We start from the raw sequence: 24,344 nt of genomic DNA, 5'->3' as shown, positions 1-24,344 counted from the left end.
AAATCGGAGGCAGACCTGTCAAAAGGCTATGGATGGGAAAGGCTAAATGGGGTTAGAACAAGGCTGATGTCATGGTAGGTGTCTACCCACCTAACCAGGAAGAACAAGTGAACGTGGCTTTTTTAAAACTAACAAAATCATCCAAAGCAGAACACTTGGTGGTGATGGGAAACTTCAGCTACTCAGACATCTGTTGGGAAAATAATACTGCAGGGCCGGAGATTATCCAACAAGTTCTTTGAATGCGTTGGAGACAACTTTTTATTACAGAAGGTGGAGGAAGCAACTAGGGGAGAGGTTGTTCTACACTGGATTCTGATAAATAGGGGGGAAATGGTTGAGAAGTTGAGGCTTGGATGAAAATGATCATGAAGTTGATAGAGTTTTTGATTCTAAGGAATGGTAGGAGGGAAAACAGCAGAATGATGACACTGGACTTCAAGAAGGAAGAGTTTAGCAAACCCAGGGAATTGGTAGGTACGATCCCATGGGAAGCAAATCTAAGGGGAAAGAGAGTTCAAGACATTTGGCAGTTTTTTAAAGCATCATTATTAAAGGCACAAGTGCAAACTATCCCAATGCATAAGAAAGATAGGAAGTATGGTAAGAGATGGATATACACATAGTTGGTGTGTTTTTATTTTTTAAGAGGACGCTTCCTAGATTCTCTTGAGAGCCTTCCAATAGCTTCACAGATCCTCCTCCAATACTTTGATGATAAAAACAGAGAAAGTTGGTTAAAATACTTATATTTAAAGAAGCAGAAAATTTACAGTTAACATTTGCAATTAAATAAAAAGAATGTCATACTTCAGGCAGCCACTGAGTGGTGCTAAAAGACAGGGAGATCAGGCTCAGCTCTCCCTGAAGTATGAATTAATGATGATGATGATTTATTGTTTCACAGTTGGGGAACATAGAGAAGCCAGGTTACTCTGCTGCAGAGCTTACAGTCTAAATGAGGGACAAATGAGAGCTTAGTAATATACACCGGGAGGGGGCAGGAAGGATGATGGTTAGAGGAATACAACCCCAAATTGTGGGGAATGGCGGGAGTGGTAATTGGCAGTTCCAGGCATAGAGGGAAAAGTCCAGGCAGATTTGAGACTCAAATTCTGCTCATATGTGGGATGCCTGGATGTCTCCAAACCCCCATGAGGAAGCAGGGATTTACATGGTTTTTTCTTGCTGTGAACTACAATACGGTCAGGTCTGATCCTGCCACTGATATTACCAAGTACACTGAAGAGTTACACTATCCGCACATGCTGTGAAAACTGGGTGGGTTTACATGCATTGATCAATAAATAAATTAGACACACATCATGAATAAACCCAAAAGCAATCAGTAGTTTACACAGACAAAGTAAATGGGAAACTTCACTTTCAACGCAGTGGGTAGCTTGTGAAATCCTGCCGTACTGTTTAGATTAAGAACTTCTTATACCCAGGGTGACATCTTTGCTGTACCACATCTACAATGAATAGTCCTCATTCATGCTCCCTCAATAGTGGAGGGAGCAGCCAGACCATAGCAAGGAGGCTAAACTTCTCCAAAATGGAACATGGTTTTCTGTCCCTCCTAAGAAGGCCTTGTGGATCTTCATCTGAAATGTGCAACACAAGAATGCCCCCTGGACTCAAGTCCTGCATGGGTTGCCAATGGAATGGATACTCCCCGCAGTGCAGCTACACTTGGTGGGCGTGGGAATGGAACCCCAAATAATCATGGGAGTGGGGTGTAAGGCCATTTCCATCAGGACAGTGAATTGTGCAGCCGTCTGTAAATGGAGCAGAGTTTCTCTCTCAGAGCGAGAAAGGTGGGCCGCTCCTCAGCGTTACCCTTCCAACACTCCAGCATGACGCCATAGATCTCAGGAGGGCAAGTGCTTGGCCGGGGGAGGCGGTAACCCATGCTGATTTGCTGTATGGTTTCTTGGTTCGTCATTCCTGTAAGGAAACAAGAAACTCCAGTGACCCTATTCACCATCACATTGTGGAGTTCATCCCGCAAAATGGCTCAGGCTGGCTGTGAAGAGTCTAGCCAGCCTGAGCAACTGCCAGTATGGAATGGCTTCTCCAGCACCATTCGATCCCTCATCAAGTGCACCTCTCATGTGCAGTGAAACCCATCTTAAGCAACTCTCAAGGCTGCCTCCTGGCCGTGCAGTAGCTGCTCCACGCACTGTGCTGAAAGTCTCCTCTCCCAGCAGCAAGGCTGGATGACAGGGCAGGGGAGCACGTTTCATCAGGGAGGTCTGCTGGGTGTCCGTGAGGTGGGGAGCCAGAGGACAGCAGCCTTGTGTAAGGGGAGCACAATGAGGACACATCTACACTGCAAAAAACCAAACCAATCTCAGTCTGGGGCAATTGACTCAGACTGGCAGGGCTTGTGCCAGGGGGCTGAAAATAGCTGGGGAGATATTAGGGCTCAGGTAGAGTGACCAGATGTTTTGATTTTATAGGGACATTCCTGAGGTTTGAGTCTTTCTCTTATACAGGCTCCTATTACCCCCCCACCTCCTGTCTCGATTTTTCACACTCGCTGTCTGGTCACTCTAGGCTCAGGTCGGAGTTGCGAGACTCTCCCTCCTCACCAGGTTTCAGAGCCTGGGCTCCAGCCTGAGCCTGAATATCTACACTTGGCCCTGCAGTGCGAGCCCGGGTCAGTTGACCTGGGCTCTGAGCGTTGCGACGCAGCCACGTTTCTTGTGTAGACACACCATGAAGGGTGTTCTCAGCCAGAGCGTGGCATGGTATCCCCCGAAGGCAGCACGGCCGGACAAAGAGGAGGGGGAAGGGTGGGCACCATACCTTCATACGGGGTCTGCCCGTACGTGAAGACTTCATAGAGCAGGATCCCATAGGACCAAACATCGGACTTCAGCGAGTAGGTGCGGTAGTTTGCTACTTCTGGGGCTGTCCACTTCACTGGGATCTTGGTGCTGCCGCTGGTGGAATAAATATCGTCCTAAAAAGCGACAGGAGACAGGCCATGAGCAAAGGGAAAATAACAAACAATATCCCCCCTCTCAAAGGCTCGGGGGCAGGAGAGGCCTAAACTGCTCTCTCAAGTAACCCCTACTAGCCCCACAGCTCTCTCTCTCCGATAGTGCACTGGTTTCAATGCCGACACTGATTTGGCAGAGACCTGGGACAGCTGAGCAGAGCAGGTATCAAAATGTGTCCTGCCACACGCGATGTAACTGGAGACCATGTTTCAGTACCTCGGTCTGGCTGCTCTGGGCATTGTCAGCCTGGGTCAGCCAAGGTTGGATCCCGGGCGCTAGTTTCTCATCCTCTAGGCAGGCAGGGACTGAGCGGACGTAAGAGAGTCAGTGTTTGGGGAGAGGTGGAGTTATCTGTTCTGTAGCATTCAAACCCAATCCCCGAGCCAGTTAATCAGCTGTCGCTAGGTTTAACCAGCTAGTAGGATGGTGCCACCTTGTAGAAGCCTCAAGGGTGGGCTAGCAGGTTCCAGTGTGAACTGCAGCTTTGAAACTGGGAGCCCCTTGGGGACAAGGAAGGGAATGTGGAAATAAGCAAGGCAAAGGGACCAACAGCTTCCAGCAGACTGACCTTGAGAAGCCTGGCAAGTCCAAAATCAGCGATTTTGCAGGTGAGGTTGTCTCCCACAAGGATGTTCCTAGCGGCCAAGTCCCTGTGAACAATGTGCTGTTCTTCAAGGTACGTCATCCCATCGGCCACCTGGCAAGCAATGCTGATCAGGTGGAGCGTGCTCAGAGCCCTCCCTTCCAGACCTGTTAAACCAGTGATCGAAGGATCAAAATCACTTTCTGTTTTAGACTGATCCATTAAAACCCTCACAGAGCACGTTATGGAATCGGTACATCCTTGTTGGGAAAAAGACCCGCCACTAGGAACTGACAAAATAAACACTCGTGTTATGAACGTGTGTAGCCTTCGTTATTCGGCCACTACCTCTGCAAAGCACTCGCTCACATGCTTAACTTTGAGCATGCACAGGTTGCCCTTGACTTCCACGTCTGTCAAGTTAAGCACGTTTCAGAGCTTGGCAGGCACTGGACCCCTATGGCCTCTGTTGCAGTGAGGAAGATGCTCCTTGTAAGTAGTTTACTGTTAGGAGTAAGAGCCACAGAGTCTAACTCTTGGCTGGGAATTGTGTTTCAGAACCCATCGTACTTGGGAGTCGCTGCTCCTAGGATAATGAGCCCTGCTGGACCCATTCCCCCAAAAGAGGTCCCATTAGTCAATGGAGGATGTTACCTAGAAAAGAACAGGTCCCAGCTGTGAGCTGTGTGACTTGTTTCCCTAATGACTATTTCCTGGTTGGGGGAGTGAAAGAAAAGAACGAGAGAAATAACACCACAGGCATGTTCTTTGTGCAGCTTCAGGGCTGACTTATCGAGGTGGTGACAGGAGACTTGCCCTTTTATCAGTTTCAGATGCTCAAGTTTTGGCAATTCGCTTCCAACTGGGGTTGTGGTCGAGCAGGCTGGGGAGCTGAAAACTCCCTCTCTCACTCCCCCGGTGAAACAACCACCTTTGGAGTCGGTGAACAACAAAGTTGCATGCCATTCGGATTGCGTAAATGTCTCAACACACCACAGCAGCTCTTCTTAGAGAGGGGCGTTAAGCAACGGCAGGAGGTCAAACCTGCAGGAGTTTTGAGGAAGCCTATGCCTTGTCGACATACACAAGTTGTACCACTTTCACTACTCTGGTATAGTCTGAGCAGTACCACCCTCCATAAAGGGGGAATAAATGGTACTGGAATAAGACAGCATTATACAGCTATAACCCACACGAGATATTATTTTGGTATATCTATTTCAGTAAAACAATCACCCCCAACCAAGTGAGTTATACCAGTGCCAAAAACAGTGCGAAGACCAGGCTTTACATTCAGATCTGGGTGCTTAGGACAACTGCAGCTTTTCTGCAGAGGCCTGTTGTGTGGTTACCGATGATAGGGGTGAGGGCCTCTATAACAGGTTTAAAATTTAAAATGGCGAATTGTCCCTGGCCCATATAGGGTGAATTAGAATGTACCTGGGGCCAAATTCTGCTTTCCCTTACACTGGTGCAAGCATGGAATTGCTCCATCGATTGGGGTGGAGCTGTCCTGCCTTCGCCCCAATGTAAACGAGAGCAGAGCTTGGCGGGCTGCCTCTTAACATTAGTGCGTTGTTGCCGTTTTAATTTGGGCAGGGCAGAGGAACTCGGCTGGGCCTTGCAGTCCCTTCAAGGTGCTCTCAAGTGCCAGGATACTCGAGTACCTAGAGCGGCAGTGCCACCCGGCTGACTCCCCGGGGGGCTAGGCAGTAAAGGCAGGGTGGTACTGACTGCTGAGGTAACTCTGCAGGTTGCCTTTCCTCATGAGTTCGGTGACGATGTACAGGGGCTCGCCCACAGAGCAGACAGCATGGAGCTGGATCAACCTCTCGTGTTTCAGCCGCTTCAGGTTCTGAATCTCTTTGGTGAAATCTTCCGCCTTCATGTCAGCTGTGGAGGAAGCCGAGACATTGCCGGGGTAAGTTTCTTGCTAAGTTCATCCTGCCATTCATATCTTGGCTTTGTGTGTGTGACTGTGGGAGCTTTTCAGCCCCAACCCCACCCCTCAGCATTCATGCACCCCATTCCCTCATAGGTCAATACTAACATTTATTGAGGTTGTTCTCGTTAGGACTGAGATGCCATTTTCAGGTAGCTGGCTGAGTGCAGCAGGGACTTCCATTCTAGTGGTTCTCAACCTGGGGTAAGCCTACCCCTGGGGGGACGCAGAGATCTCCCAGGGGGTCAGGAGCGGAGCCAGGGTTTCTGGTGCCCTAGGCAGAATTTGGGGGGAGGCATTTTGTGCGCCCCCCACGGAGTGCACGGGAGCTTCCGGTTCTGCTTCCATTGCGCCACCGAAGAAGGACCCTCCGCCGAAATGCTGCAGGCGACAGCGGCAGTCATTGAGCTGCTCAACTGCCTGCCACTGTTTTCCGTAGCACATAGGCAGAAGGTCCTTCTTCTGTGGCACGACGGGAGTGGAACTGGAAGCTCCCGTGCGTCCTGTGGGGAGCGCACAAAATGCCGCTCCCCGAATCCTGGTGCCCTAGGCGACAGCCTAGGGTCACCTAATGGAAGCACTGGCCCTGCATGGGGTACATCAACACATCTAGATATTTGCCTAGTTTTACAAGAGGCTACATAAACAGCACTAGTGAAGTCTGTATGAACTAAAATTCCATACAGACAATGAGTTGTTTATACTGCTCTATATACAACACACTGAAATGTAAACACAATGTTTATATTCCAATTGGTTTATTTGATAATTATCTCATAAAAATGAGAAGTCGGCAATTGTTCAGTACCAGTGAGCTGTGACACTTGTGTTTTTATGTCTGATTTTGTAAGCAAGGAGTTGTTAAGTGAGGTGAAACTTAGGTGTACACAAGACAAATCAGACTCCTGAAAGGGGGAGAAGTCATCTGGAAAGGTTGAGAGCCCCTGTTCCACACAATAGTGCAGTGTATTACCATGAAGCCTCCAGAGTGATGGGGGACTGGGGGTGGGGAGGAGTTATGTTGTAAAGGCCTCAGCGTAGATGGGACCGGATTTTCAAATGGGTGTGTGCAGGTGTGTTACAGGCAAGTAGCCTGATGAGTTAGGGTTGCCCGACTATACCAGGCAGGAGGTCCTATATACAGTTAGTTTATTCAGTCTGATTGTTTACATGAGAGGTTGGGTGATCAAGGGGGAAATGAAACGGACTGGAGAGATCTTTCATGGCAGTGAGTGAAAGAGACGAGGTGGCGCATGGTTAATGTTCCTTGCCTTCATGTCCACACACCTTGTTTTATGATTTTGATGGCAACTGGCACCATGTTCTTCCACAATCCTTCCCACACCTCTCCGAAGTATCCTTCCCCTAGTTTCCTCCTGAGGATGAATTCTGAACGGGGCCGTTCCCATGCATCTCTCACCAGAGGGGTCTGTATTAAACGTATAGACACATAGACCATTTCATTTCAGGCCTGCGCCGTCAGGTAGAGGCAGCTTTATGAACCAGGGCAAACTTGGGCATAGGCTGAGAAAGCAACCGAAGTCAGCATCCAGGCCAATCCCAAACAGCGTCTCTTCATTCTGATTCTCCGTGTGCACTTCTGACCCTCAGATGTGTCCCAGAATCCTTTGCAGTGGCTGCTGCCTTTGGAGTACTGGGCACATTTGGAAGCCAGAGATGTCCATGAGAACAGAACTTTGAGACTGCAGGAATCTGTCACCATTTTAGGACCAGGAACTACAAATCCTCAAGGGATACTGAGGGCTCTGGTCTCTCTCAGGAGGCAGTTAGGTCTCGCAGGAAGCGTGAAGGCAGAGAAGCTGCTGGAAGGGGTATGCAGTGGACAGCAACCACTCAGATCCCTAGGAGAGACCTTTCCACCTGCACCATTAATATTAATTTGTATGTTAAGAGGGTGCTCAGTGAAGATATAGGTCTCTGTCCCCTGCAAATTAAATTTCTCAGTAGAGCTGGTTGAAACTTGGAGTTTATGTTCCAGGGAAAATTCCTACATTTCAAAATTCTTTTTCAGTCTGAACTGGAACCAATGACCTTAAAGCTGGCCTTGAGTATGGAGTGAGCATTTGAGAAAGCCCTGTGCAATTCAACTTGAAGAAAGGGAAACCAAACCAGATAAAAGCCCCAGAACAAGAGAGACTTCTTTACCTTATAATTAACAACAAAGCCTGAAAGCAAAGAGGCTGATGGACGGATAAGAAGGCAGCTATATTAAAGGACACAAACTTTTCATTTAATAAAGCGTCAAAAATAGAGCTGCTCAAAAATTATGGACACATTTCTGTGAAAAAATGCTGAATAAAACATTTTCATTTTCAACATTTTTTCACAGAATGAAGGCAGATTTTTTTTCATTCTGGCCCCATTTCTCCCACTGGAGAATTTTTGTGGTTTTCTGATTAATTTTTGTTTTGGCGACAAAAAAAAAAAAAAAAAAGTTTTGACCAAAAAATAAAATAAAAAATGCAAGCAGTTCTATAGGAAACCGCCTGCGGGGTCCTTCAGAATGCCTCTGTTCTAACCGCAGCATGTCCCCCAGCAAATCACCTGCTTCCTACCCCAGCACAACCACAGAATAATGCCTGGTCTACAGTAGGGGGTGGGGTCGATGTAAGATACGCAACTTCAGCTACAGGAATAGCATAGCTGATGTCGACATATCTTATTTAGACTTCCCTCCCATCCTCCTGGCACGAGATCGACGACCGCAGCTCCCCCGTTGACTCCGCTACTGCCACTTGCCCTGGGGGAGTTTCGGAGTCTACGGGAGCGCGTTCGGGGATCGATATATCACCTCCAGATGAAACCCAATATATCAATCCCCGATAAATCGATTGCTACCTGCCGATCCGGCGGGTAGCGTAGACATACCTTAAGTCACAAGACTAAAATGAAATAATGAAGCAAGAGAATGGTCCAGGCCAGCAACCAAATGGTGAACATCAGGGTTAAGATGAGGGTAAGAGTAAAAGAAACTAGCTGACACTAGTGTTGTGTACACAGACCTTAGGGATGCAGGGTTGTAACAAGGGGCTCTGTACAACTTTCCAATTTACTGTGTAAAAGGTGAGCAGTTCCTCCAGGTTGGGAAAAGGGCATCCCTTCTGTATGTACAGCCCTCCGTCAGGCCCTTTGCAGATCCGGAAATGACTAACTTTAGCATGATTACGGACTGCGAGGGAAAAAAACAAAGGAGAAATTGAAACAGAGTTCAGTCACCCATGCAACCAGCACTAGTCCCCTCCCCTGAGCGTTGCTGGTTCTGGCCTCAGTTCTGTTCCCATTTACCCCAGTGTAACAACTTCCACACTAACGAAGCTCAATCGCGATAGTTTATCCAAGAGGTTGTTAGCAGGTGACTTGGTCTATAAATGGTCTCTAAATACTAACAGACGGCAGAGATTAGGTAGTAGACAGCTCTTAATCTAGCAGACCAAGGCCAATGGTTGATAGCTAACGCTGGACAAATTCAGACTGGAGAGGTATATTTTTAACAGTGAGGGTAATTAACCATTGTAACAATTTACCCAGGGACATGATGCAATCTCCAATCACTTGAAGTCTAAGTCAAGACTGACTATCACTGTATGCTAATTTGCAAACAGAGTTTATGGGCGTAATGCAGAAATTATTGGGTGAAGTTCTTTATCTTGTGTCATGCCAAAGGTCAGACTAAGTGATTAAAATGGGCTCCTCTTGTGTTAAAATCTATGAATTTACATCACTGTAAATGAGATCTGAATCAGGCCCTGACAGTTTAAAGCGGCAATTTCTCTTTTTATATAACCCGCGGAACAATAGAACAAGCCACTGGAAATAAAACCTGCGGCTAAGGACTATGAAGCCATCTTATGAAGCTATCTTATGAAGCTGTAAATTGTTTATGGCTTTCATATCCCTGAATGAGAGCATTGTACTTTCCTTCCCCACAATGATTCAGCGATCAATATTTGCATAGATATGCAGGGCATGCAGTGGCCACTGGAGTGGCTTTCTGCCCCTTTTCAGAGCTGAAGTGAATCCATCTTAACAGGATGCTATAAACCACTTTAAACACATCCCTGCTCTTTCCTGCACATTGGTGAGCCCAGGTCCTCGGGCAGAATGTTCCTTTGCCCAGGGTCTTCTCCCACTTGCATGTGGTACATGCTGATTGCTTCCCTTTCCCCTCATCTTACCAAATCTCTAGTAGAGCCTGGCACAGCCCAGGGAAGCGCGACCGAGAGAGAACGTAAAACTGACCCTGCCAAGAAGTGCCTTGAGGCTGCTCTAAATTGTGTCAGGGATCAGTTTGGCCTCTGGCCAGCCCCAGGATGGAGGTAGGTGGCAAGGTAGCTCACAACCATCTTCTCTTCCCCACCCCACCAGCTGCTCCTGGGCAGCGCTGAGCCCCATTTGTGGCACGAAGGCAGAAATGAACCAGACAGCAGCAGAGCAGCAGGCCGGACGCCACGGTGTGCTCGGGGTTACCTGACAGAGAATACTCCCCCTGGCTACTCTCACTGTCGCGGATGAGGAAGGAGCCATGTTGATTGGGTGGTGAAAGAAGGAGCTGCTGGGCCTCGTTTCGACTGATTCCTCTGAAGTACCAGCTGCAAGAAAGACAAATGGCCGATCAGAGCGGCAGAGCCCCCCAGGACAGACCCTCGCTGCTCCCAGGCCCCGAGAGGCATTGAGACGAGGTGAGTCAGAGTAAAGCCCAATAGTGCATCTAAATGGGCAGTGCCGACTGTGCTGGGCTCTGCACTGTGCGGCTGCAGCTGGCTATGTTTAGCCATAGCATGCGCCAAGGGATAAGTGACAGAGGGTCAGGTCCTCAGCAGGGGTCAATTGGCAGCACTGCACTGACTTCAACAGAGCTATGCTGATCGACGTCAGCTAAGAATCTGACCCAGATGGGCTTACGGGCACGACTCTGTTTTATGCAGAAGGTGGTGTGATATGGGAGTGATGGGCACCAGTAAAACCTCCTAAGGCAGGTAAAAAAAAAAAAAAAAAAAAAAAGACAGTGAAAAAAACTCCAGCCCCCCCGATAACTAGCAAGTAAAAATGGGGTGGCCAGTGCCCAGGGTGCGCAAGAGAGAAATATGCTTTTTCCTAGAAAAAGAGCTACCTGCTGCAGCAGGAACAACCTGCATGGGCTAGGGTAATGCACAGGCACAGATCAGCGTTTGCACATACCAGCACAGGCACTAGGCGACCTGCAGCTCTCCGGTGCCCCCCTCTATGTAAAGAGGGGAAAGCGACTATCCCCCACCTGCCGGCAGGTTTAATTTGCATATTTCTCACTTGCTTGGGTGTTGCTGAAGTTGTATGATCTGGCATTTCTTAGGAATGGCGTTTAGTGGGTTATATTGATGCATAACTGTGTTTGCTCACGTGAGCCTGGACGTGGGGCTGGATGCAGTGTCCAACCAACCATTTCCTTTGTTTTGAAAAGATTTCGTCATCTGTAACCCAGTCCTGCTTAGACCACCGAACACCTGGTGCGAGGGATGCCCAGGCAAACGCCAGAGAAAAGGTTTGCTAATTTCCAGTGCTGATGCTCACCAGTATGCAAGGAGCTGCCCTTTGATGTGGATTTCAGTTCAGTAATGTATATTGTGGCTGCACACATACAAGCCAGCAGCACAGTTTGCTAGCTTCACCCACGCCCACTGCGGGGGCATGCGCCCCAGGACTGGAGGCGCTGCTCTTTGATGTCGATTTCTCTTCCTTAATGTAGAATGTCGCTCCCTGAACTAGTCACATCAGACACACATGCTGTTTTCTGATGTCTCCCACACAGCTTCCTTCCCCTTGGGTATGAACCATGTTACATTCATTCCCTGCCCTCTGCAGCGTCTTTGTACGTCTCCTGTGGCACAAAGGGAGCAGAAATCCCAGTCCCCGTGCTGAGGGGTGGCCAGAAACCCCCAGTGGCAGGACAGGACAGAAGATCAGGATGCCAGATGTCCGTCCCCCTATCATGTCCCCACCGAGTTGGAATAGCAGAGATGCTGGTTCTTGAGTTCCAGCCCATAGTGCCTGTGGTTATCACTATTTGTGTTTGTGCAACTGCCTAATGAGCAGCAGAACAGCTGATTTACAGTGCAGAGACAGGAGCACCCGCAAACAATGGCACCTTCTGATGTCATTGCTAACCTTTGGGCTCAGAGGCTGTTGACTGATTAGCTCAGTTTCACCCGAGCCTTTTGTTATCTGGTATCCCAGCTTGTTAACGTCGAACTATTTCCTTCATTCTTTGGACTCCAGAGGAAAGTACAGGAAAGCCTGGCACTTTGCCCCAGATAAGAGCAGATCTTTAGAACCAAGGGCGTGTCGCCTACAAACACTTAACTCCACCAAAGACACTGGTCATGTTGATCTTAATTCAGCAGTTAAGGAAGCAAGAAGAATGAGAAGGGTTTGGTAGCACTTAAAACAAGGCATTTATATGCCCTTCAGTTCTAGAAAATCCAGGTTCAAATATGGATTAGGTCACAAGTAAAAATGTGCTGGTGGCCTTTCTTCTATTCGTCCTGTCACAAAACTACCCTGCGCTTGGCAAAATGCTGTCTGACCAAAGGAGGTCTAAGATTGGAGCAGCACGGCAGGGCTGTAGGTCAGGTGGGAGGTGCTCTGGGCAGAGCTGTGCAAAGTGTGCTATTGGGGACAGGACCTTTAAGGGCTGAGCTTCTCAGACACAGTCCGGGCAGGGCTCTGGGAAGCTCTTTGTTACAGGCACAGCCAATTGCAATTGGACACAGAATGAAGCAGAACTCTTGCAAGCTCCTTAAGTGTGAAGGGCTCACTAACCACCACATCAGGGACGTTTTGCCCAGTCCCTGCCCAGAGCCAGCCTTGTCTCTGATCTGGACTATCCCATCGTAACACACATGGGTACTAGAATTTGTACACTCAAATGTATATGTGGCCACTGCGTGTGTGTAAGGGTGCAGGGGCCAGGGACACTATTATATGTGTCTTCTCACCACTCCTGTGGTTATTACATTATTTATTTGTATGATCATAGTGCCTAGGAACCCTAGTTGTGAAGCAGGACTCCACTGTGCTAGGGGCTGTACCAACTCAGAAAGAGACAGTCCCTGCCCCCAAGAAGCTTACAATACATGTACTAACCTAAACTGCACTGCTCCTAAAATCCTGCCGGCGCGGAATTCTGTTGGATGCAAGTGGATCTTGGCTCTGTCCTCCCTCTCCAGCTCCTCTAGTCCTATAATTTGTGCAAATATTTAAAAATCACCTGGGAAAGAGTCTGAGGTCATTGCTTGCCAGCCACTCCATGCATAAAGGCAAATGCCAGGGCCATTGCTGCAGAAAGCTGCACTGGTGTTTGTTACAAAGCGATGAGCAGTGAAAGGGTCTGTTAGTCTCCCCGCACACCCCACGCATGCACCGGGAGAGGCTCCCAAAGGGTGCTGGGTGAATGGCGCCCCATAGCCTGCATTTACTTGACTTGATCCATCCAGCAGCTTCGTATACTCGGCCCAAGGCACAGCTGGCATGTCCTGTTCTTTGCATGTACCTCGCTTGTTTGTTCTTGCTGGGAGGGGCAGGGGGGAAGACAGGTTGGGCTTGTCCTGGGGCCCAGGGTTGGTGCAGAAGGGAGTAGGAAAGGGAGTATTTGCCTCAGCCACAAATGCTGATGGGGTGTGGAGCTGACAGGTTCTTGGACTTGCTCCCCAGCAACAGGCTCACTTGCAATAAACCCCGGCTAGTTGCTTCCTCCCAGGCTATTAGCACTGTCCCCCCTCCCGTCTCTTCACTGAGCATGAAGGTTCAGGGCAAGCTGCAAGTGCACGTTCATCCCCATCGACAAAAAATGAATCTAGGGTGCCAGGCCCATGGCCAGGCATTGCCATCAAGACCCCCGCCTGTGATGGGAGCAGAATCACAGCATCACTGGCAGGCTGCAGGTGAAGACAACCACTGCCCGGCTGCATAGGAGGGGGCGAAGTGCACACAGGGCTGTGAGCAGGCAGCTCGTCCACAGACCCTGGCCTTCCAGCACCTGTGTTACACCTGGGAGAAAGGCTCCCTCTCCCCCTCGGGCCGCAGTCTTGCTCTCAGCATTCTAGCCAGCTGGGGGAATCCTGGCTACCTCCTGGCTGGGGCGGAATCCGATTTCTCTACAGTTGTCCTTACAGCCAGGTTGGTGTTTCCGTTCCACAGTCCCACCCCTCTGGATAAGCCTCTAACTTTTATTTTCCAAAATAGCAGGCAATGTGGGCTACGAGCTATGGCACCAGCCCGGGCCCAATTCCTGGCTCTACCGGTTGGGCTAGTCGCTGCCCTTCAGTTTTCCCTCCCACAATTTATCTTTTGCCTTTAGTTAGCTTGCAAGCTGCAGAGAGAGACTGCATCATGCCTGCATGCAGGGAAATCCCCTCGCACAAGGGGGACCTGACCACAGGTGAGGGCAGCAAGAAGCTACTGTCCTGTGCCTCGCAATGCATCGCTGCCGTTCCTGAAAATAAAATGACTGAATCTGAAAAGAACCTTTGGGCTTGACTGGCCTATGGGTGGGGCCCTGCCAAATTCATGGCCATGAAAAACACATCACAGACCGTGAAATCTGGTCTGCCACCATGAAATCTAGTCTTTTGTACACTTACAGGTTTCACAGGGGAGACCAGCATTTCTCAAATTGGGGGTCCTGACCCAAAAGTGAGTTGCAGGGGGGGTCACAAGGTTATTTTAGAGGGGTCGTGGTATTGCCTCCCTTACTTCTGTGCTGCCTTCAGAGCTGGGAGCCCAGAGAGCAGTGGCTAGTAGCCAGGTGCCCAGCTCTGAACGCAGCGCTACCGCCAGCAGCAGCACAGAAGCGTGGTGATACCATACCTGCCATCCTCACTTCTCTGCTGCTGCTGGTGATGGCTCTGCCTTCAGAGCTGGGCTCCTGGCCAGCAGCCGCCGCTCTCCAGTGCCGCCGCCACCAGCAGCAGCACAGAAGTAAGGGTAGCAGTACACCCCGCAAAACCTTGAAACCCTCCCCCGCTCACGCAACTCCCTTCTGGGTCAGGACCTCTACAATTATGTAAAATTTCAGATTTAAATAGTTGAGATCATAAAATTTATGATTTTTAAAATCCTATGACACTGAAATTGATCAAAATGGACCATGAATTTGGTTGGGCCCTATATACGGGCCTCAACTAAGCCATCAGTCTTGCACCCTCAGATAACTAGGGGCCTGTGGTGGGGTGCAAACAATTGCAAGTGTATTTGAAAATACTTGGATACGTAGGTGGGAGTCCCAAAAAACATTCAGTGGCGGCACAAGGCTTCTGCCATGGAGGAGCTGGTGAGTTTTGCCACTGGATTTCAGCAAACTAGGTTACTGCTTCTGAAATTCCCACTTTACCAGGTGCTGTGTGGGTGCAGCCAGCGAGTTGGACGACTCAGTGAGATCACATTCTTTGCTCCTGTAAAACTGCACTCACGATACTATTCGGTAACAAACTCAGAGGCTGCTTTTCAGAAATCGTAGTAGGCCCCACTAATTTCTCTTTGCCACACAGATTATTGCTGGCTGCAGATTATTAAAGGGGCTATGAACTAGTGAGGCATGAAAGTGAGGAATGGATAGCATCAATGGAGCCAAGAACACTTCACAGGCTCAGGATCAATTTCTTCCATATAGGAGTACTAGTGACTTTCACTCTTCTCCTGGAATTATTCTAAAGCAGCTACTCTCATTCATGGGGCCCATGAATGAATTTGTTCATGAAGCTTTGTCTGGACTTGCCTTCTGCTGTCCTGGTGTGTTGCCAATCGTAACAGCTAAACTGCGCTGTGGGCTTATGCTCTGTATGCACTACCACCAAACACTGTCACTCCCGATCGAAACTGAGGTTTGATACCACCAGCAAGAAAAGGTGGGTTCCTTTACCCCCTGTGCCACCTGTAATACAGGGGTGAAACACAGGTGTGCTGGGAAGAGACTGAGCCAGCCCCAATCAGTGGCTGAGGGTCAGGACTACACAAGTGTCATGCCCCTGGCATATGACAGGCACCGGTATATACTGGTGACTACTAGTACAATGCCTACCCTGCCATTGATACTAGGGCTTGCAGGGGGTTGTATGGAGAGTTAGGGGAATTTTTATTTTTTAGCAATTACTAAATTAACTGAAAAATGCAGTTTTGGGGTGACCAACCCTACCTCTGAATTCAGATTGAATCTGGTGGACAGTTTGAGCTGGAAAAAAAATTGGGGGAAAAAATTAACAAACAGCAAATTGTTTAGAAAATGTTGATCCCTCTGCCCTGCAATTTTTTTTTCATTTTGATAAAAACCCTCCCAAAAAATCAATTTTTCCTTGTATTTCTCAGTTCAGCCCCCAAATTGCTTGCTCAGCCGTACCCGTAGCTTGATTAAGTCAAACAATTTTATCAGTGCTGAAAAAAGTATACTCTGGCTGTACCACACAACCATTTGTTTTGTCGGTGTCCTGTCTATTTGATCTCAATGAGATGGAGAAATGAAATGGAAACCTATTTATTTTAAAATGCAAAGTGATTTCACTTTGAAAACTGACTGTGGTGTGTACTGGATGCTGTCATCCATATTCCATCCTCCATCCCTTTGAGTCCCTATTCAGGAAGATAAGTAAGAGCTCAGATGCCACCTGAATAGACTTGAAAGACCAGAGGAGAAACTTTTACTGGGAGTTCACTAGGAGTTTTCACAATGCGTTCTTCCAGCGTGTGTGTAATATGCTAATGATACTGAGTGACTCACAGGCCTGACACTGGGAGAACGGAAGTGTCTCAGGTGTGCTTCACAAAGCATGTTGGAACTGGATTATTGCGAGTGAGGAAAGAAACACTGCCTTATAGAATAGTAAACTCACTCGCCCACTGGGCAGGAAGAGGTTAATGTTCTAAATTTAAAACCAGCTGCTGTGAAGGTATCGAAGGGGAGTTGTTGTGGGGGGAGCGGTGTGCAGGAGTAGATTGCTGCTGCTGGAGCCCCTTGTGCCAGCCTGAGCTGGAGAACTCGACTGGCCCATGGCTGCGCCGAAACAGGGGTTTTGTCTGGTGCAGCTCGGGGGTTCAGCATGGCAGCTGCCTCCCTTTGCCACGTTTGCCACAGCTGTCTGCTCAGCCTCAGCCCCCTCGGCCTGCTCCCCCCAGTCTGAGAGAAGAGGACAAGCAGTGGTTTTGGGGACTGATGCAGCACAAAGAGGAATTAAAAGCCTTGTCTACACACACACACGTGGCATTGCTTTCATCAACCTGGTCTAAGCCCCCTCGTCTGAAGGGCAGCTATACCACTAGAAAGGTGATGTATCCTGGGACAGTGTCTTCTCAAACAGGAAGGGAAATAGCTATACCTGGGACAAGACCCCTTCAGACTGGTATCTGTGTGTCCAGGCAGGGAGTTTTACCAGCATCACTATTTCAGTTAAAAAAAATTATCACACCCTAACCGACCTAGCAACACCTATACAGGACCTGTGAGTGGAGCAGGCCATTTGGCTGCCACCTGCCAGGGATCGTAATTACTTGTATTACCGGAGCACCTGGGAGCCCCTAGCTTGGAGCAGGACCCCGTTGTGGGAGCTGCTCTAGAAACAGCTCTGATATCTCTGTGCCCTGGCCCAGAACTGTGCGATGCGCCGGTTCCACCCCCAGCCCAATCACTGCAGTGTGCCCTAGACCCTGGCTGCCGACAATATCAAATGCAAATGCAAAAGAAAAACAGACACAAGAAAATGCTACCATTCGAGCTGATCGGGGACAGCCTCAGTGTAGGGGCAGCAGGCCCAGCCTTTGGCCTTTGTCCCTAGCTGGGAGGGGAGCTCTAGGTGCCCAGTTCTGCAGGGCCTTAGATCAATATATAGCACTGGTGCCGTAAGATGCAGCTTGCAGTAGCTCCCCACGCTTTGTGCGCCACTTACAAGAGATTATCCCCACATAAGCCACAGTGAAGAGCTGGGATTCAGATACTTACGGTTGCTGAGAGGTTTCCTCGTTGATCCTGGTCACGTAATTAGCAGGGATGTAGCCCAGCGCTGGTTCCCCCGTAAGCCTCCTTGCTAAGACATATTCCCCCTCTTCTTTGAGGATGCAGAGTTTGTCTCCTTGGCTGACGCTCAGCTCCTCTGCACTCCTGGCTCTGAAATCATACAGCGCACTAAAGAGAGAGGAGCTGGGGAGGACAGGATTCGGCTCTAGGTCAGGCCGCAGGGCGACAGGCTCAGGATCAAAATACCCCTGCGAGGGCCTGTCAGCAGAGACGGTGTTTGGCCAGAGTTTGTTCCAGATGAAGGTTAGGAAGGTCAAGTGCTTCCTGACATGTTGTTCCATCCCTGTTCCAAACAAAGCTGTGTCCAAGCGTGGGGCTGCTATGCCATAGAATTTCTCCACAGCAGAGCAGGGACTTTCGGACCCATGTCTTCAGTCCTGAGCCCTGCACATCATCTGTTCGAATCAACGCTCAGGGGTGTGTGATGCTAGCTCAGTGCTGGAACAGGCGCCTGTGCTGCCTTTAACTGAGAACTTCCTACTTCTGAAAGTGAAACTAGAAGATCAGGTGTAACTCGTTGTGGGCTGGAGCCATAGGCTCAGACCTGCACACACATCTGGCCTGACAATCACAGCTGGAGTGTGCTTCATTAGTCAACTCTGTTTACACTTTGAGAAATAAGGGAGTCTTTTGAACCAGAACTTAACCGAAAATACGTTCTGGTACTTACCAGTTCCTGGTAGGTAGAAGGGACTCGGACGTACAAGTGGTACATCTCAGTTAAATAATAATTTCCCTCTATTTTGTGCAGGATCTTTCATATAAATTATCTTCTCAAATGTGCTACAGTTAAAAAAAAAAAAACGAGTTACAGAGACAGCAAGTGAGAGAGTGTAAGAGTGGGAGGTTTTCCGCTGGAGTGGTCTGGATTTTTGCCTCAAATATTTTTTTGCTTGCCAGGTACAGCTCTCCTCCCGGGCAGGTTCTGACATCCGGCTCTACCTGTCTGGATTACTAACTCCCCCTCCATTGCAACTGCCTTGGTTTTTTTGTTTTGTTTTTGTTTGTTTTTTTTTAAACTGGAGCTCTTTAGTGGATGCAATCTGTATAAAACAGACTCTTGAATAAAAGGGAGAGGTTTATTGCATTTCTTGTCTGGAGTTTACCATTTATGTGGCCTCAGGTTTGCTATGTAATGTGAAAAATCCCAGTTGAAATGGTCTGAAGTTTGCATGGAGTTTCCATGTTAGTGAGATTTGCATCTCTCACCAGGTGATCTGCACTCCCTGAACTCTAGCTCTTGTGCCTCTTATTTTTCCTCGGCTGCCATAGTTACAGTGGGAGGGATTGGACTAGTCAGTGTTGGTAGATGTCAATTTCACTGAACACACACAAACGAACACACGAATATTTCCTCCGATGACCGAAATTCACTGTGAGGCAAAGTAAGAAAAACGCTGCTTGAGAACTTAGAGCTTGATTTAAAGATATTTACTTCGTATGTTTTGATATGTGATGTTAACCTTGTGTTTGAACGGTTATAAAGCTGTAACTTTTTGAATCTCAATGTCTACTGTCAATTAAATAATTATCGTCTGCCCCCCATAATTTCCCACAACTGCAAAAATTTAAATTGATAAAAATCAGAAAAAATTGTTTAAAAATAAACATCGATATTATCCATAGAAATTATAAAAAAAATAAAAATTGAATTGAAAACTAGTTATAATTGTCTGGAATTTCATTGCTGACTCTGGTTCCTTTTCAGGATGCAAATTGTTGGTTTGAAAGAAGTGGTTTAAAAAAAGAGAGAGAGGAAGAGATCTGTTGTAATGGTTTGAACAGAGGTTTAGTGAATAATAATGCCATTTAAGTGGTCTCAGCTACTTAAGAGTTCTACTTAAGAGGACCACAGTGCCTACGTGGTGAGTCGGGACAGCCAAAGTTGCAATTTTCAATTAAGTGGCAAAGCTAGATCACTTAAGTGGTCAACTTAAGGCCACTTCAGTAGCAAAATTCAGACCGTTATAAATTTAGCTGAAAACCTCTCTCTTATTTGGATTTCAATTTTTCTTTTCATTTGAGTTTGGCTCTAGGAATCGCATCTGTCTGGTTTTGCATCTTTTAACTCACAGGAGCCTTTAGATACTGTGGTCAGAAGAGCTGTCTACTCACCTGGATATATTAAAAAGTTAAATTCCTTAAACTTCACACCCTTTAGTAGCCAATCCTCCATTCCCTGATGCAGTAAATCCGCCCTCCACTTGCTGACGCAGCAAACATGAGTGGCAAAAAGCCAGGCAGCGCAGCTGAGGGTATGGCCCATAGGACCAGCCCTTGAGACTGGGTGCTTGGAGCCATGTGCAATCTAGGGGGGTTGGGTGCAAAGGCACTTGGCAATGAAGCTGCCAAGTGCTGGCTTGGACATTGGATGTTTTTCTAAAATCTGCTCTGGGAATTGCTTTGGGGCAGGTCTCTGGCCTGTCTTACACATTGATCACAACAGTGCCTTCTGGCCTGGGACTCTATGGACTGTTGTTCCAGAGTCCACAGGACTACTTAGAGTGGGGCCACCGAGTTCTCGATTTATCTGGGATGGGGTTGGCATAGAGTGCTATCAGCTCTCCTCAGGATAAATGTTCATAAGCACTGAACGAACACACTCTGTCTCTCATTCTCTCACACACACCCCTTTATGAAAGTTGTAACTCCACTGATGTTGAGTGCAAAAATTCACACGTGAGTTCATTTGGCTGGTAAATTTGCTTTTTGTGAGGAACAAAGTGTCTCAAGGTGCCGCATTATTAAATCACACCAGGTTTCCCATGAGACATAGAGAGAGATTATTCCCGGTTCATAGCAGCAGCTGTAGGAGTCCAGAAATCAACATGAAGAGGTGGCACAGGATAGCATAGCAAACCAACGTGTGCAAATCCTGTGGCTCAGTGCCAGTGTTCCCTGCGTGCTCCCTGGGATTCTGACGATTCCCAAACTGCCTGCCCCAAAACTTGATCAGATTTTAGGGGCATCTGGCCCCATCCCGAAGGCTCAGAGAGCCAGAAGTGCCACTCAACTTGTGTCCTCTCCACATCTACCATTGAGCTGGGCTCCATGAAGAATCATTCCAGGCTGCTGCATAGGCGTTGTGGGGAAGGATGGACTGGTGGGTCTGTAATCATGAATATACACCAGCCACTCTCCACCCACAAGAAAGCAGCACAGCAAACGTGCCCTACCTGGCCTGAGATGCTCCACTGATGGCTGCCCATCAGCCTGCATCATCTGCACAAGCACCAGGCACTGGAGAGAGGATTTTCTGCTTAGGCAGTTTCACCAAGTTGTGCTTTTCTTACTTCTAGCATAAGAACTGGAATTAAAAAGGCAGGAGGGGAGGCAGAGGTTCCAACTTGTAGGGAAAAAAGAGACAGCAAGTTCCGCATTGCCCACTGGACTATGTGTAAAACACCAACAACTCCGCTGTTCACAGCTATGCTCTCCATGCCCCCACCAGCCTTAACCACGTGCATCAAGAGAAAAATCCACCATGGCTCTGTGTCTCTTCAGGCATTTAAACTGGACATTCGGCATCCGCACATTTGCCCCTTGTTATATGTAACGAGGGCTGCATAAACTTCTTGTTTGCTGAAAGAGACATGGAATATTGGACTCACTCCCTCTGACCTCTGTCAAGACCCACGGGGCCAGACCCTCAGACAGTGTAAAGCAAAAGCCAACGGTAGCCGATTTACAGCAGCTGAGGATTTCCTCCTGATTCTTCATTTCTACCATAGCTAGAAAAGCAGAAATGCCACTTAGAACCAGACACTGCATCTGAGCTGAGCTAACCATCCCTGTGTAGCTTTTACCGTCCCTACAAGCAGGCACTTGCATTACACACCCCGTCCCACAGAAGTATGTATACAGGGTCCCCGGATATGAGACACACAAGGTGTGCGAGGCAATCTCTTTTATTGGACCATCTTCTGGTCCAGTAACAGACATTACCTCACCCACCTTGGCACACCAAGAAATAGTTGAAAAAATCTCACCAACCACATCCCTTTTCTAGCATCATTTTATTTTCCTAATAACTTCCAAGTCCTAGCAGGGGCATCACAGGCTTTGGGTCCCTTCGATTCAGTAACAGGCCTAAAAAGAAGAAAAAAAGAACAAGCATAGTTGGAAAAGTTTATGATCCTTGTACTGTGGGAAGGGGAGGATACAGGCTGGGAAAAAGAAAGGGATGATGGGAGGAACAGAGATAACAACTAAGGACTCAGGTATGTTCTTAGAAAAACACTATCTGCCCGTGACTGACAAGTTTTCGGCTACTGTGGAGTCCCATGGGTATAAATTATAGCACCACTGAAAAGCACGTCCAAAGTAGCCCCCCAAAAGCTGGTTACATGTTTCTTATTTAGCAGTGGAGCACCTGAGAATAATAAATACAAGCAACACTTTATATTCATTAATGTGTCAAATACAGCACACGGTATTCTCCACGTAGCTAACTGATGGAACACAACCGCTCCTGGCTATTAACTAGAGGGCTATTACATTTAATTATCTGAGGTTGTGCATCACATCAGGTCCTGTTACATTTACACTGTAAATACATCTTCCAGCTGAAAGCCTTAGGACGGGAAAGACCGATGGAAACACACACGCAGCTAAAACGCATAATGGTCGAAGCATGGAGAGCACAGTCCAGAGCGAAAGAAATGTTTGTGACCACGGGGCAGCAAAAGGTAGATTCGCTCGCTGAGATTTAAATGGGGAGATTCCACTAGTTTTAACATGACTGAGGAAGTAAAGCATCCAGGGTAAGCTGACCTCCTTTCTGTTTCCAGTACCGCTGCTCAGGATGGGAGGAATATTTCCATGGATGGGGGGTTTTCTTGTCACTGCTTGCGTTAACTGCAGGCCATGCCAGTAGTGCTTCACAGTCCCTGAAGCTCTCGTTCACTCAATTACGTAAGAGGAGGATTTTTTTAAATTTAAACACGTGAGATCAGATTTTTCAAATCCTTGCTGACCTTGCTGTCTGAGATGGCTTGTCTGGGAGAAGTGTTGCTAGGTACGCTATCTTCCCAATGGGGCTGGGTGCCCTAGGAATACCTGCTGCAAAAGCTAAGTGGATGTGATCAGCAGTTGGAGGAGGAAAGCCTACAGGATGATGGCATCAAAGCAGTTTTAACTTGTCTCTGCTTTCTGAGCGAGGGCTCTGCTGGTGAAAAGTGAGATCCTAGAGGCACGTGGCAGACTGCAGGTATGCTTGCCTAAAACAAGGCAATGCAGAGGTTTGCAGGCTAGGAGGAACCTTTCCCCTTCAGCATAGGGGGACAGAGATGGTTCAGGGGCTCTAAGCTGTCAGTGCAGACAGTCAGGTACCAGGGAAAGCACAGTTGTACAAGACGTGTCAGACTGGATGAAACGCTGTTCTCACTGGCCGTCATGTTGGGTGGAGAAGATTGGCTGAGAGATGGAGCAGCGTGAGGTGTACAGATCACCCGAAAACCTAGAGAGGAGGAAAAGAGATCAGGTGGATTGTAAGCATTTTGGGGCAGGAATCATCTCCTTGTTACATGTTTGTACAGCACCTGGCACCAAGAGGATGGGGCCTCTAGATGTTATTGCAATGCAAATAGCAGCATGACAGCTCCTATCAAATAAAAACAAGAGGCTACAGAGCCCTCTAATGTATAATATATGGAGATAGACCTATCTCACAGAATTGGAAGGGACCCTGAAAGGTCATTGAGTCTAGCCCCCGGCCTTCACTAGCAGGACCAAGTACTGATTTTGCCCCAGATCCCCTAGGTGGCCCCCTCAAGGATTGAATTCACAATGTTGGGTTAAGCAGGCCAATGCTCAAACCACTGAGCTATCCCTCCCCCCTGAAGCTTCCCCTTCTATCCTCCACCATCACTCTGCGGGAACCTAGCTGTCCAGCCTCTGCTGTAAGCGAACTGAGCGAGTTTAAAACTCCTTCTTTCCAAATAGGTTTTCCAAACATTTACTCTCTGCAGAGGACAGCTCCTGGGGACATGCTGCACAGCTGTACAATCTGTCTGCCCTTGGCCCTAGTGTGGTTGATGGGCATCACCACCACACCAAGTAGGGGCTTCCTGTTTGTGATACACACTTAGTGGATTGGTTTTGTTTTGTTACAGGTCCCCACTCTTAAACTGGGTGTACTGCCAGCCAGGCCATTTTTAATCTCCTTCAGGGATGTAAGAATCTCCACAGTGCTTTCCTAAGGCAAATAACTGTTAAGTGGGCTCCTTCTGCTTCCCACTAGGCACCACTCCCCATGAACACAGCGAACTCGATGGAGGGCACATGGCTTTGGGGTACAGCACGGATAGCTCTCGAGGCTGCTAACACGAGAAGGAGCAGCAGTCCACAGGCTAACAGCCATGTACAGCTATTGCTGAGTTTCAGGGGACGCATATGAACAAAGTATATATAGGAGAATCCCTCCGTCCACCCCGGTCTGTGATCTGAGCTCCCCACATGGCGTTCTAGAGACCCTTTTGGGCTGAGAGATTTGGGGGCATCATTTGGGGATAAAGTAAATCCACTTACAGTACTTAGATTGTAAATTCTTTAGGGAAGTGACTGTCTCTTTGTTCTGCCCACCACAGTGGGGTCCCGGGCCATGTCTAGGGCTCCTAAGTGCTACGATAATACAAATAATAAATAGTAACAATAATAATCAGACATCTAGTACCAATTTAACCTTCCCTGCACCCTCTCCCATGCTGGTGGCCCAGCTGACGTGCTCTGACCTCACATTAGCTGCTGGGGTCA

General features: G+C 48.1%; 1 protein-coding gene across 1 annotated transcript; it reads right to left on the bottom strand.

The window, feature by feature from the left end:
- Positions 1–809: 809 nt before the first annotated feature.
- SRMS (src-related kinase lacking C-terminal regulatory tyrosine and N-terminal myristylation sites) lies at positions 810–18,027 on the bottom strand. Its single transcript, XM_032766459.2, has 8 exons — positions 17,517–18,027; positions 10,025–10,146; positions 8,560–8,726; positions 6,824–6,965; positions 5,329–5,487; positions 3,580–3,761; positions 2,815–2,971; positions 810–1,950 (listed from the first exon to the last, which is right to left on the bottom strand). The coding sequence occupies exons 1-8, from the start codon at positions 17,870–17,872 to the stop codon at positions 1,757–1,759; spliced, it is 1,479 nt and encodes a 492-aa protein (XP_032622350.1). The 5' UTR covers positions 17,873–18,027; the 3' UTR covers positions 810–1,756.
- Between the last annotated feature and the right edge of the window lie 6,317 nt (positions 18,028–24,344).

Source organism: Chelonoidis abingdonii, chromosome 14 (genome assembly GCF_003597395.2).
Source record: "Chelonoidis abingdonii isolate Lonesome George chromosome 14, CheloAbing_2.0, whole genome shotgun sequence".
NCBI classification, from domain to species: domain Eukaryota; kingdom Metazoa; phylum Chordata; order Testudines; family Testudinidae; genus Chelonoidis; species Chelonoidis abingdonii.
The sequence above is the reverse complement of the archived record's forward strand: the minus strand, read 5'-3'. Positions and strand labels throughout refer to the sequence as shown.